Here is a 14,899-nt window from a genome sequence, read left to right on the forward strand (position 1 = left end):
CTCCCTCTCACTTCCTCTTCTTCCCTCTCTGTCACTCACTTTCTTCCTCTCTCTCCATCTTTCTCCCTCCATCTCTTTCACTCAGAGAGGGGGGCTCTCCCTCTCCCTCTCTCTATCCTCTCTCTCCCCATCTTCCTCTCTTTCTCCCCCCTCTCACTCTCTCTATCTCTCTCACCCCCTCTCATCTCCATCCCTTCATCTACCTCTCACCTCTCTCACCCTCCCTCTCTCTTTCTCCTGCCCCGTCTCTCCCTCTATCTCTCTCTCTCCCTCCCCCTCCCTCACTCCATCTCTCTCCATCTCCCTCCCTGTCCCCCTCTCACTTTCTCTATTGCTTTTGCCCCTCTCTCCCTCTCATTTCCTCTTCTTCCCTCTCTGTCACTCACTTTCTTCCTCTCTCTCCATCTTTCTCCCTCCATCTCTTTCACTCCCCCCCTCTCTCTCCCTCTCCCTCTCTCCCCACCTTCCTCTCTTTCTCCCTCCCTCTCCCCCTCTCACTCTCTCTATCTTTCACCCCTCTCCATCTACCTCTCTCGCCCTCCCTCCCTCTTACTCTGTCTCTATCTCTCTCACCCCCTCTCATCTCCATCCCTTCATCTACCTCTCACCTCTCTCTCTCTCCCTCCATCTCCCTCCCCCTCTCCCTGTCCCTCCCTCCCTCCATCCGTCTCTCTCCATCTCCCTCCCCCTCTCCCTGTCCCTCCCTCCGTCCGTCTCTCTCCATCTCCCTCCCCCTCTCTCTGTCCCTCCCTCTCTCCGTCTCTCTCTGGCGCGCGTGCACACTAACCTTGGCTCGACGTCAGCGCCTGTGCAGCAGTGCAGTATAATGGGAGCGCAGGCATCCTAGAGCGCCTCATTGGGGGCTGTGTGTCGCTGATGACTCCTCTGCCTGTCGCTCTCTAGCTCCTCTCCAGCACCTCACCTACGTTCCACGTTCCGTGTCCCCCCGCAACCCTCCTCAGTGGATCCGTACCGCTCGTCATGGATGTCCCACCGTCTCTCGACCCGAAGGATTCTGGTTTCTTAGCACACTGAAGTCGGGAAAAGAGGGAGGAATCATGCCGGGACTGCTAATGGATTTAGGAAAAGCGCAAATGACCATGCCGTGATCTTGCGCATCCAGGGCCGCCGTCACCCTGCCTTGGCAACCGACCAGAAGATTTACGGGGGAGTAGAACCCGCGCACGGGGCGGATTGGACCAGTGTCCATTTACAAAAAAGACAACAACATGAAGATTACCTCCCACCATCTGCCGATAACCAGTCTCGTTTCCAGGTCGAACCTCAGGCTGATCCCGCTGTTGCTCCTGCTGCTCCTCGGTTCCTCTCACGGGATGCCACACGTTTTGAGATTTGGTAAGAATCTGTTTACGGCTCCATCTGCAACAATGTCTGCGTGCTCTCCCACATAACTGTCGTGAGCGAACCGAATCGTCCCGATTCTTTGTTTTACCGGCTTTACGCCGGCACCAAAATAAACCGCGAACTAGTTTTCTCATTTATGCTACTTTTGCACGTTAGCCATAACGTTTTACGTAACTCTTTTGGAGGGTAGCAGATAGCTCTACTTTGGCGGAGTTTTCCGATGCAACAGTTCAGCAGGATGAAAGTAAGTACCACCGGGGCTCGCACCTCCTGACCTCTTCCCCAATCACAAAAAAAGCGACCCCCCCTCCAAATATAAACACTGTACGCGGAGATCAGACTGGTTTTATTGGTCTCAAGAGTCGGTCAATACACAAGAGTGAACACGGGACTACTTCTTAACTGTATCCCACCGCGAGTTGTCTATTAATGCAGCCTGAAGTGACGTTCCCGGTCCTCGCTGATTGGCTGAGTCACGGCGAGAAGAGGCACAAACGCGATCAACAAATCCAGCAACGGAGAAAAGAAATCATCTTTCACATCGACTCATTCAAGCAGACAATCGCATTAACCCTTTACATTGATTCGCCACTTCACTTCGACGGTCAATCATTCTGAACTTTTAGATGAAGCCCTGGACATAACCGGACCGCGGTCTCTTATTGGCAATAGTTTGGGAATGTTGCTCGCGCGCAGGCGCGCACCCAAATGAGCGAGCGGATGTCATCCAGTGACGGAGCGTCGACACCCATCCTCGATTCCCACAAGGGTCATTTTTTAAGAGTCAGGCCGCGTCCGCAGGAGGCGCCGCTATGGCAACGGGCTGCGCTTGTCTTCGTGCTGCATCCGCGGCAAATGTGCGAATCCGCCTCTCACGCGCTCCCTTCACACTCGCGAGTCCCCGCAGCATCGCTGTTAGACCTTAGAAGTTCCCAAATCCCATCTTTGAAGTGGGTCAAAGTCCTTAACTGCTGTGTTGGTTAGTGCCCGTGTGTGCGCCTCCCTCTTTCTCCTCAAACATCCCCGGATGTCTGTGAAGATCACATTTGGAATCACCATGTCGTACCGAATGTGTCGGTTGCGCTGCAACGCGCCGCTGGTATCAGCGGGCAGGACATGCAAGATAAGATGTGCATCGTGTCGCTGAGATTTTCTCCTCTTTCCCGGGCACCTGAACGCAGCAGCCGTGTTGTCTCTGTCCGTGGTCCTGAATCAGCCGCCAGTTCAGCACCAAGGACAGAGACCGAGCAGGAACGGCCGCGCCGCGCCTGTTGCGCATCTCAAACCCCGGCGACGGTCTGCGCTGTCTGTGTCGCCGGCTTAGGAAGGAAATATACAGACATATAGAATCATCTCGGAGCCCATTGGCCGGTGTCTGTGCGCTTCCTGTGCTGCAGGATGTGCTTGCGCAGCAGTCAAGCCCCGCTGCTCCTGCAGGAGGTGGACTAAACGAGGAGGTCAGCTCTCCCGGGGCCGCCTGTTCCTTCCCTGCCTTCAGCACAGCTCTGCCCTGACAGACGGCCTACAATGTACAACCCCTGTTCTCCTGTTACACTGAGACCTTTACACGAAACACACGCGCACACGATTGAATTGGCGTGCACGCGCACACACACACACACACTATCTATCTATCTATCTATCTATCTATCTATCTATCTATCTATCTATCTATCTATCTATCTATCTATCCATCCATCCATCCATCCATCCATCCATCCATCCATCCACCCACCCACCCACCCACCCATCCATCCATCCATCCATCCATCCATCCATCCATCCATGACCTTGTTACCTGATCACTCTGTGCACTCAGTGTGTGTTTGTGCTCCGCTGGGAGAAAAAGAAGTGAGGAAGAAACAATAAGCAAAATAATTCTGTTTCCGTCTAGGACATGTTGAAGATACACATTCTATTTTAGGTGTTCCCACAACACCTGTTTACTCAAGCAAGCAATGACTCATCATTATTTGTCAATTCAATCTTTCTTGGGGGGGGGAAACAACCTAAAATAACCTGCAAATAATGAATAATTGGATTTGAATGAATGTTGGTTTGGATCCGTGAGGCCAGATGTGTCGTTGCTTGTCCATGCAAAGTTGCTGATTATGTTCGTTTCCTGTTTATGTTTCTATTTCCCTCATTGCAGTTGTGCCCCCCCCCCCTTAAAAATGAAAACAAACCTCTGGCTAAAGACCCAAATTACCTCCAGTGAAATTTTTGTTTATCTCATTTCTTTCAGAATTGAATATAGGGAAACAACCTTTATCACTTTATTGCCGTTCCATCATTGGAATGTGAAGGAGAGTAGAGTTTACAAATTCAGAGAGTCTGCAGCTAACTGACTTCCGCTGCTTTCTTTTTCTTCCCGAGGCTGAATTATCAGCGCTCTGGGGTTCAGTTTGGAATTGCAGAATCGGGGATAACACCCCGCGCCGTGGCCCGCCGCCAGGCGCGTTGATGGCAAACACATTTAAACAGCCGCAAAGCCGCTTAAAACATTCATGTGTCGCTTGGCTCCGCTCTAGATTACAGAAATATGAAACTCTCTCTCCTTCGCTAACAAATCATTTCCACGGTTTAAAAATACCCGGCGCGTGTTTCAAGAACAAAGAAGGAAATCTGTCGTGCGTTGCCGCGCGGCACCACAGATGGGCTTCGAGCACTCGACTATCTAGATGGGTTTCCTTTAAAGATGTTTACGGTCCCGAGTCTTTGAAGGTCTCGCCGCCGTGCCTCGGCTAAAAGCCGCGGAGGTGATTAATCCGCGGCGCGCTTTTCTTGCCAGTTTGAAATGGAAAATATCCGTGAGGTATGAAAGTCATTTTCCCGTTGTGCCGAGGCAATTTTCAGGATTTGCCTGAATATTTGGAGAGAGTGTTTACATGGAGATGATTGACCTTGTTTACAGGTTCTGCTCTAGCTGGATCTTTTATCATATTGTCTGGTGTTCGGAACGGACCGGAATCCATTTGAATCTCATTCTCTCCCCCCGACGTCATTGGAGCGCCGCCATTGTTCACAGCGCGTCAGTCTCTGCAACAGTCACTAAAGGACGGCCCCCGGTGTCAGCAGAGGTCAGGGGTCATACGTGCGATCGTTCACTGAAGCCGTCCCAGCAGCAGGTCCGCCTCCCCGACAGACGTCTGTCCTCGGAGCAGCGAGCTCCAGGAGGAAAGACACCGAGAGTTGTAAGAAAAACAAGCTTTTGTTAAAGAATCTAAAAGGGAAGAGAGGGAGTGTTTATAGAGTGCGAGTGGGGAGAAAAACAGCGCCGAAGCCGGCGGATAGAGTAAAGATAGATTAGTTTGCCTCTGAGCAGTCCACTCAGCCCACTCTCAGTTGTGCTTTATTGCAGGTTTCTGATGGTTTCTGTGAAAAGAGGAGACTGAAAGGACAGCAGAGTGTTCTGTGGATATATAGCAGGAGGTCAGGAGTCAAACACGGCGGGCTGCTGTATTAGCGGGCAGAAAATTGGCCTTGGATTAAATGCGTGAAATAGCTTTCAGAGGTTTGAAAGATGAAAATCGGTGGCGGTACAAATGTCACTGCAGTGGATGTGGATGTCAGAAATCCTTATCTCCCTTCTCTGGCGGCATATTTAGCCGTCTTCACCTCCAGTGGAGGGGGGGTGGGGGGTTGGAGTCGATCACTTGAAATATGGCGAGTGTTGAAAATGAAAAGTGAAAAGCAGGAATAATCTAATAATGTGCATTAGTGTGAATGATTAAGGACATGAAGCTGCCTCCTGTGGACCGTCTCCTCATGACCACGAAGCCCCCCGAACGCTGCCGGCCCCGTTGCCCTGACTCTCAGAGTGGCGCCTGTTCCGGCTGTGCTTTGATCGGTGGGACAATAACAGACTAATCTTCCACCTGCCGCAATAGCGCACCTCTGTTTGCGTCACGCGTGGGAGGGAGGGGAAATAATACCCACAAAGGCCTTTTGACTGCACGGCTGATTTGAAAGAGACACAAAGAGGCTTCGGTGATGATTTACTGGGCGGATTTGTTGCCAGCGATGCTGTTAATTGAGAGGCAGAGTGAATGTTTATTCGCTCCAGGAGCCAGAGGGTCATCGATTATCCCATGTTGGATTTAAAGCACGATAAAAGCACTGCTCGGTAGAGCGCGGGGAGCCCTGGCGACGGCGCCAGGCACCAATCAGGTTAGGATGTGGTGATTCAGCTCCTCTGCAGCCTTTTGAGTAAAGTGGGAGAAATGTCAGAGGCAAAGGCCCCCATTGACGACACAGCCGGTCGGATGTGTGAACATTCCTTTGTGCGAGCCGAGGACAGAAAGAGAAATGATCTCTGTGGGGGGACTTATAGAAGCCCGCTTGCTTAAATTCCTGTTCTTTGAATCAGCATGACGCGCCATTGTCCACGGTCCATCAGGGTTATGCAGAACGTCCCCTACTATGTTCAATTTCATTTCCTATTCCTTCCTCTGCTTTTCTAAGTCTCGCCGCTGCAGGAGAACGTATTGATGATTGGAGACCTGGTGGCAGAAGAGGTGGAAGATAAAAATACACACAGGGGACAAAAGGCAATCTATTTGTATCAGCTTTAGCTAATATCAACAGACAAGAGAAGAAGAGAAGGCCGCTTGAAGGGGATTTCAAACAGTCCAGGTCTGGATGTTTTTAGGTACCTGCCTGGGCTGCGGTCGCTTCTGTCCTGCTTTTTGACGCCCACGCTTGAAAACACACAGTTCTCCACCTAATATTGCTTTTATAGCCACACATTAGGCTCGATGGCGGATTCTGACAGACCCGGTTTGATTTCCCATCTGTTTTCGCTGCTGTTCCCCGCCGAGACGGTGACACACACCCACATCCAGCTACATCCAGCTAGCGCCTCCTAAACATGACAAAAGATGCCGAATTTCCTAGCCAGCGGGGCGCGCACCGCGGCACAGCGGATTAGACAAGAGATCCTAGCTCAGAAGAAGGAGGGGTTATCTTCAGGACTCTCGCGCACTTATTGAAAAGAAATGAGCGCACACATTTCAGAACTTCATTATTCAGTCATTTCCTTTTCATCAGGTCGCCTCTGGCAGTATCCATTCCTAAAGTCGGGGGGGGGCTTTGATTGCCTTTCCTCCCTCTGCTCTGTGCGCCCGTTGGTGTCTGTTTGTGCAACAGAGTGACGCACCTCTGTAGCAACGAGGGCGGCTCGTACTCCTGTGTACGGCGGCGGCGGCGGCTGATTGGATTCTGATGAACCTGAACCGAGATCCGATTTGGCTGCCCCGCTGACAGGCGAGGGCTTCGGGTGTCGGTTCAGGTCTAGCGGTCCCTTCTTTCACTCATTTCATTGGGCCTCTCTCAGCTGCCTCCCGTGACCTCTTTTATCCCCTATTCCTCCCTCATCAGGTCCTTCGTTTGCCATTCATTTTGCACCCCCCTCCCACACTTCCTGGCTATCCCGGCAGGTCGCCTGTACGCCAGCTGTGTGTGTTCTACACCTGACTCCGTCACCTGTTGTGTTCCAGGCCTGTGCTGAGGTTGTTGAGGGCAAACTTCACGACACTGTTGGCTGCTTTCAGGGACAAATTGAATATCCATATTTTTTCCCGATTTTGGCCTCTTCTATTGCTTCTCCTCTGCCCTTCACTGTCCTCCCCGGATCCTTTTTGTCTCTGCTCACTGATGATCCGCTGGTCCGTCTCCTCCACTTTGTTCTCTCACACTAATATCATCCTATCTTGCTGCGCCCTTGAAGACAAAGGAGCAGCTCAGTCATAATGATGGTTCTACATTCAAAGGGCGGGGACGGCACCAAAATAGCTCAACCGTTTCCACTTCCTGACATCTGTAAGCTGCATTTGCATCCATCGTCAGAAGACTATCAGCTCACTGTGACCGTTTCCATCTTATTTGTTTTCATAATTGCCGAATAACGTCAGGAAGCAGCGCATGGACTCATCCTTTTCTCATGTTCTCCCTGATCTGTGGATTTATTGATGGTCTCCCTCAGGGTGTTGAACACCAAACCTGGCTGCGCTGGAGCAGGAGTGACCGCAGCAGAGCTTTTAATTAGGCCTTCTAACTGGTTCATCTCAAACTCAGGGCTCCGCAATACGTCTTCCCGCCATTTTGTCCCTTTGAGGGAGCCGTAGCTGCAGCCGAGGCCTGCAATCAGCTTCCAGTGCTGCGCATGTGGTGAAGAATGTTTAAAAAAAATGGAAAAGTTTGATGTGCTCTTACGAAAACCTGTCCTAAAAGAACACTGAAGAAAATGTTTGAGCCACGGCTCATGTGCAAAACTCTCCAGCCAAGTGTGAAGTGCTGCAGAGAGAGCGAAATAGAAACCCGAGCGCAGCGGTTTCACACGGAGGTGAACAGCTTATTTAGACACATAATCCTCAACTGCAGGCTGCACTTTTTCAAGCATCGGTTTGATTTCTTATCAAAGTACTGCGGTTCAAAAAGACATTATTATGTACTTTGTATTTCTAGAAGTATTTATATATATTTCAGTGGCTGCTGTGGTCGGTCTGAAGAGGGAGAGCTGGATAAATCACTGAGCCCCAAAGTTCGGGCGACAGGCAGGGAAAAAAGGCAACAAGACAGCAGCAGAGAGCAACTGGAAGTTAAAATCAAAGCCCAAGAGGCCGACGTGAGCGACCCTGCTTTGATCCCACATCCTTTATAACCTGAGAGCACGCGGGACGCATCCCCAAATACAGCTCTGGGCCGGGCCGCCGGAAAAACCTGTGGCACCACAGCTGCGGTCAGAAAACCCGGAAGTTCGCGAAGTACAAAATCACACGCCTGCGTATTGGGGGGGTGGGGGGGGGGGGGGGGGGTGGGGGGGTGGGGGCGTTTATCACCCAAACCACTCATACAGCTGCACACAGCAGCAAGCTGCACGAGTATGACACCCTCGAGTACAGCCTTGCTCCCGCCTTTTGAGTGGAAGAGTCTCCGAATTAAAGGTCAAACAGCTCAAACTCCCGTAAATGTGAGGATTAACGCTGCAGTTTGCCGCTCCTCTTCTGAGCGACTGACCGCCTGAGAGGCAACAGCAGCAAAATAATAATATAAATAGACCCCAGATTCAATCAGTTGGAAAAATCTAATCCATTTGAAGGCATGTAGGCATCAAAGGGCAACAGGCATCAAAAGGCACCAAATTTTTAATTGTAATTTCATAGATTTCCAAGCACTTTATCTCAGTAAGTTAATTAGCTTTTATTAATGGATGAGACAGACTCTTCTTATTAATGCAACGATTAATATTTATGATTTCATCAATGATATTTTTGGCACATTAACGGCTTCGGAGTCGTGGATCTGGAGTATATTCATCAACCCACACCTCGAGATGTCTGAAAATGTAAAATTATAATCAGATGATCAAAATCCTGTAAAACAGCCCACCGCCCTTCAGAAATGCAACGCTAAAGAGCCGCCCCCTGAATTAATTCTTGACCTTTGGCTCAGACGTGAGACGACATCTGCCCGTTCACGAGCAAGTGCTGTAATTTCACAGCCATTTGGTTGGAAATGACAATGGAGCGAGTGCAATTCACAGCCATTTTGACGACAGAAGAACAGCGTGATTGAGAATGAGGCAACGGGAGCGGAGAGAAAGATTGCCCTATAATTTTCTGTGACCTAATCACGTCATTAATTGAAGTTCTATTTTTCGGTCCGGCATCGAGGACAGTCGGCTGCACGTAGACAGGCGGCGAATCCGCGCTCCAGCCGCTGTAGTTCATATCTCTCCCTCCATCCCAACTGTCAGATAAGAGTGTGAAACTGTAATCTGAGTCTTCACAAATGGAATAAGTGTGCCAATGAGCCCAAAGCGTTAGCATTTATATGCCCTCATCTCTATTTATGGCAGCAAGCGTCGTGGACACACCTGTCCAGGCTCAAACGTCACTGCTGCTCAGCTATAAAAGGACCACGAGACCCTGACAGTTAATCAAAAAGCGCCGTGTGATTAAACACCCCGACGCAAACATGCACAGACGCGCTGGAGTCCCGCGCCTCCTATAGCCCGCGGCGGATAATTAGCATCTCTCACATAATCTCAGGCTTGATTAAAACTCGGGTTACAGGGAACGGCGCCACGAGGTCGCCATCTGTCACCTGCCGAGGCCACTGCGCGATGGCCGCTAGTTAGAGGAAGCGAGCAACATGGCGTATTCATGTGGGATCGTTTCCTAAAGCTCAGACAGACGATACAGGGAGGGTGATGTATGAGGCACCGAAACGTTCTTTGTTCAATAATTGCTCGCTCTCATACTCTGGCTTCCGCACAACAGTCACAGATTTCTGTCTGTTGGGGAGGGGGGTGACAGCACTGTTGGGATTTGTATTATTTATCGATTGCGATTGTTGTCAAGGACTCTGTTTATATTTAGAAGTCAGAGCTGCGGCGTGGGGGCCCGTTCCAAAGCGAACGCCACTCTATTCTCCTCCAAAGAGGCAACATCAATCACATTTGTACCTCAGACGCGGCGCTTTCATGCTTCAGCTGCAGTCGTGATTGATACGTATCCATTAAGCCGATATCAAAGTCTTATTCCGCTTTTAATGAATACCATTAGCTGCTGCTGCTGAGCTGCTATTGTGGCAGCATTGCATGCTAATGCCTGTTTTTTTTTTTTAAATAAAAGATTTGTTATCCCCCTCTCCCCCCTCCCCATGGTGTTTTAAATACAGAGGAATGCTCTCCCCGGTAGGACGGGCGCAGCGGCAACGTCAACGTGTGAGTGAAAATATTTGTCGAGGGCTGAAAGAATCCGGGCAAAAGAGCTTAGATACGCACCTTCGTGCACCTTCCTGCGAGCCATTTGACAGCCAAGGCTGTTTGCCTTTTCACCGCTGCGGTTGATTTGCAAGAATCCAAAGCCTGAAAAGCTTTACAGCGGCCTCGCAGTTCGGCTTTGCAGGTAACTGCCCAATGTCTCTGCATATTTCGGACGGGCTGGTGGCAGTTGGGCTGTTTGTTTTGAGGCGTTTGTGTCTCGGGGACACGCTCTTATTCCAGTGACATCTGTCCTTTTGTGCTTCTGCAGCATTTGCCTCTTGCTCCATTCTTGAAAAAGAGCCTCCGGAGCATGTACATATTTCTGTGAAATATGTTTCAGCGTCTCTGTGTGCAAATGTGTGTGCTTTGAACCCCTTATTTTCACAGCGGTTCCTCTTTAACAGCTTTCACACTGTGAGAGCAGAGGAGAGGCTGGAACGAGCGGGCAGACAGAAATCATCGGGGACCGCAGTAATTCGAGGCCCGTGGAAGTGTACTCACAGTTTGGCACAATTAGCACCAAAAGGGGTCCCTTCCCGACAAATTAGCACGCAAAATGTCAGCCGGTGGTTTAGCGCGCGCACAATGAGCCCTTGCAAATTAGCACGTATTTTGTGGAAGGAGCTGGCACATTGTGATGAATAGAGAGGACCTGGCAAATTAGCACATCTGTTGTCAGTGCTCAGATTTAATACATGTTACAAGATTAGCGGTTTCCCACTTGGAAGTGGGTCGGGTGTGTGTGTGGGGGGGTGGGAGGGGGGTATAAGAGGCTGTCAGGACTGAATATTTGGTGCTCAAGCAGCTGATTGTAACTGAACTGGGCTCATGGAAATGGGATTGAATGTCTAACGGTCATACCCCCCCCCCCCCCCACCAGACTCAGTTTCTCACCTGACAAACAGGTTTAGGGTCAGTCTCTAAATCTCGCCTAATCGCACGTCTTTGCACGTGCGTGTTGAAATGAAAGAAGCGGCCAGCGGCTCCGCGGCCAGCGGTGGCAGGTGACAGCGCCAGAAGCCTTCGGCTCACTCGGCTCCTGCAGAGAAGCAGCACAAACTGTTGGATAACAGCTCACATGTTGCCTTCGCCCATCATAGCTTGATCTGCGCTCCCTGGCGGGGGTCTATTATGGAAGCCTACGTTACAGTTGCTTCTCTATGCCTCTGTTGACAGCTGAGATAGTTTCCCCTTCGAAAACCTGCCTGGATTAAACTGCATTTTGAATTGTGTCTCACAAGAGTGAGGCTCTTTTTAGACTACGTCACAGTTTCAACTGGGCATATTCGTGCAGTGGTGTTAAAACAGCGATAGCCCGACACCTGATTTCAGCGGAGCTTTCTAGGCCACCTCTGAGGGCCGCAGCGCCAGCATCCCTGTCTGCATCTCCGAGGGAACTTCATGGACGCAGAGAATTGGTCCTTGTGCAGCAGAGGAAGGTCAATCTTCCACACGGGGGTCTTCAGATGAATGACCTGGGGCAGCCGTGCTCTATAGGCATTCATGCATCACACCTATTTCCCTGACAAACATGTCTCCGAGTGCTATTTCGGGAATATTTGCGGGGCATTCCTTCTCTTTTGCCTCAGACCTCCGACGCGGATTCCCGCCAGCTCAAAGACAGAGACAAACACTCAGCAACTTCATACCTGGGCCCCTTCGAGCGACAGGGTCGCGCGCCGGTTGCCATAGCACCCACCTCGCAGTCACGCCACCATCCCACAGCTGTGCTGGTCATTAGTCACAGGCAGAAGCTTCATGCACCATAATGTCACAATACCCTCCCTGCACCAATTAGCCCAGATTCTAAAACTACAGATGGCTCTCAACTATAGCATAAATATGTGAGTCACCATGGCAACGGGCCTGACTCTCCTCACCTGGAGCATTCTTGAGAGCAGATCTACAGTGCAGTTCCATTCATAGTTTAATAAGTAAGCCATTTATTTTACCATTAAGCACTCGGCACCTGCTAGTGCCTCCGCTGTAATGAAGTGACAGAAGCATTATTCCTGGGAGGACTCACGGTGTTTTATTGCCATAGCAACATTACTGTAATTGTCTTAATAGTCTCGCTTATATAAAAAAAAAGGAAAAGAAAAGGTTCCGCTTGGGAAAAAAAAGCCATTGGAATTTGCAAAACGCGCGAGATGCAGGGATTTAATCACCACCCCACTCGAAGGGCTTGATTAAACTTGATTTAAAGATATTAAATGGAGTGAAACTCAAAGAGAGAAGATGCCCTCCAACGCCGCCCTTTCATCCGCGCTCTCAGCCGAGGACGTGTCTCTCACGCTGTCGTGCAAAGACAATCAGATCGGGGGCCCGCTTTCCCGTCAGGGTGATTATCCAGCGCATAATTCACTCCGAGCTTACGTGCGCACCATATATCACACCGCTGCCCATGACAGCAGCGCCATAACTCTCTCCCTCTCTCACACACACACACACACACACACTGATTATTTCAGCAGGATCTTACACACCTGCAATCAGGCAGACTGACCCCCCGAGTAGGAGGGGGTGATTGGTATTAAACTCTTTTTTTCCCCAGACTGAATGTTGGCAGAAGAAATCAGATACAGAGGCAGCGTTTTGAGCAGCATCTAATCAAACAGTATCCATTTTATCTGTGCGCTCTCGTTCCGCAGCATCAGAAGATGCTTGACTTCTCCGTGGAAATTAAATTTGTGGACTTCATTGGGCGTCTCCGCGCTGCCTTCAGGAATACAAAGGGAAATGGAAGAGCTCTGTCAGGGCGCAGCAGGAGGAATTACCTCTGGGGTCGGGGCGCCCGACCTGCCGCATTTGTCCTCATCAGATCAGCTTTGAGTGAAGTTTGACAAATATTTAAGGCATATTTGATTCACGGCGCCTCAAACATCGTTAGTTGGGAAACTTCCTTCACCAAACCGCGTTTCAAACTCCCGTGGCGTTCATTTCAGGCCCTTCCGCCCGCGCTGTGCTTTTAAAGAAAGTGCCCAGCTGTGGCTGTACAGTGCCCAGTGGTGACAGTGACAAAGTGCGCTTCCCAAAGTTAATGACATCCACTTTGGCCTCCCGCGCTCCTTTCTAGCGCTCGCCGCCGCGCTCAGATGCTATTTATAGTCGCCTTCTCTTTTAATGCACAGCCCTCTGTCTCTGCCTCCCTGTGCTCATTCAAAAATGCCTGCCTCAATCTGTCCTTCCTGCCTCCCAGTCTCACTTTTCGCTCGCTCTTCTTGCATCGCTGGACCGGCTTTAAACTTATTTTCTCCCTCCCCAGTTTGTGGCGTTTCTTCAGACAGGCTCGCCGTCCTCAGAGAGAACGGAAGCTATGGATTGACTACACAACCCGGTGTTATCTCAGGCCTGCTTTCACAGCTCCTGTTTAACACCCCCCCCCACACACACACACACACACACACACGCATGCACACACCACCCTAATCCATTTACTTTCAAGTCTGACTCCTTTAAAGCTCTTTCATCGTTCATGTTCTCAGAGGTGCGCAGGCTTTTTTGTCGATTATGTTTGCAGTTTAAGTCACAGGGGGCTCCCCCCCCCCTCCCCGCCACCACCAGAAATCCTTTTTATGAAACACTTGGACGTGCATACGGCATCATGCGACCTCATTCTAATGATGGATGTCTTTTACCGGGCCCACTGACATTGAGCACGTCCCGGTTCACTGGGCTGCAGGTTAATACGTTCCGTAAACGTTCCGGGAAGGAGCAGAACAATCGAGCTGAGCCCGTGACAAGGATGAAACACAGTTTTAGTCAATTTATTTGGAACTGACCAATGATGAGCAGTTAGGAAGGGGGAGAAGGGGGGAGGGAGAAGGGGGGGGTTCAGGGCGAAGGGACTGACCGTGGGACTAAAATTCATCCAACTTATTTTAGCTTTCAGGATGTTTTACCACCTTTCTTCTTTCCGCACCATTTGAGGCATTTCTGGAGTCCTCTGACACCCCCCCCCCCCCCCTTCCCCCCTCTTCCTGGCTTAAATCAACAGTGGGAAAAGGGAAGAATGAACCTTCTGTCGAGGCTGAGTGAAGGTGTTAAAGCAGGGCACCCACCCTTGAACTCACCCCCCTGCGTAACTAATTGCCTGTAATTACACCAGCGACTTCCGCGGAGTTTCTCCACATTTACACCGAAGATCAGTTTCCTGTCGCTCTCTGACTGAACTCCGCATCGTGAACACGGCACCATCAATAAAATGTGTTAAAGTGTTAAGAACAGCCGCACTGATCTGGATGTAATTGCCTGCAGCTCATCAATTATTTACTCGATTTTCAGCCCTGTTACACTTTCTGCTGCTGCCACAGAAGCTGTTACGGCACGTTTGAAGCTCTTCTTATTGTTTCCTTCTGTCTTTAGGAGGAATATTCGAGTCCATCGAGAGCGGCCCCTCGGGAGCAGAGGAGCTAGCCTTTAAATTTGCCTTGAACACAATCAATAGGAACCGCACCTTGCTGCCCAACACTACGCTGACCTACGACATCCAGAGAATAAACATCTTCGACAGCTTCGAGGCCTCCAGGAAAGGTGAGTCGGGAGGTGCTGGAACATTTCGGCTTCTCCATTAAATGGTCCTTTCAAGGCTGTTTACAGCTCATGAAGTTTTTAGCTTCTTTTGTTTCTTCAGAATGCAAAATCAGTTATATATAAATGTGGCATTTCTGTCTGGAGGGAGTTAAACTAGTTACCTTTCAACCTGCTGCATATGCAGGCTGCTACTTAACGCAGGACCCAGTTTTGGGGACCAGTTATCAAATT

General features: G+C 50.2%; 1 protein-coding gene across 2 annotated transcripts in view; it reads left to right on the forward strand.

The window, feature by feature from the left end:
- The first annotated feature begins 828 nt into the window (after positions 1–828).
- LOC101075174 (glutamate receptor ionotropic, kainate 2-like) overlaps positions 829–14,899 on the forward strand; it is a 41,452-nt gene continuing 27,381 nt past the window's right edge. For both annotated transcript variants that reach the window (XM_029849803.1, XM_029849804.1), the window contains exons 1-2: positions 829–1,356; positions 14,501–14,668. In XM_029849803.1, the coding sequence (XP_029705663.1) occupies positions 1,230–1,356; positions 14,501–14,668 (295 nt within the window). In that variant the 5' untranslated portion in view covers positions 829–1,229. The remainder of the gene's footprint in view (positions 1,357–14,500; positions 14,669–14,899) is intronic.

This window comes from Takifugu rubripes, chromosome 16 (genome assembly GCF_901000725.2).
Source record: "Takifugu rubripes chromosome 16, fTakRub1.2, whole genome shotgun sequence".
NCBI lineage: Eukaryota > Metazoa > Chordata > Actinopteri > Tetraodontiformes > Tetraodontidae > Takifugu > Takifugu rubripes.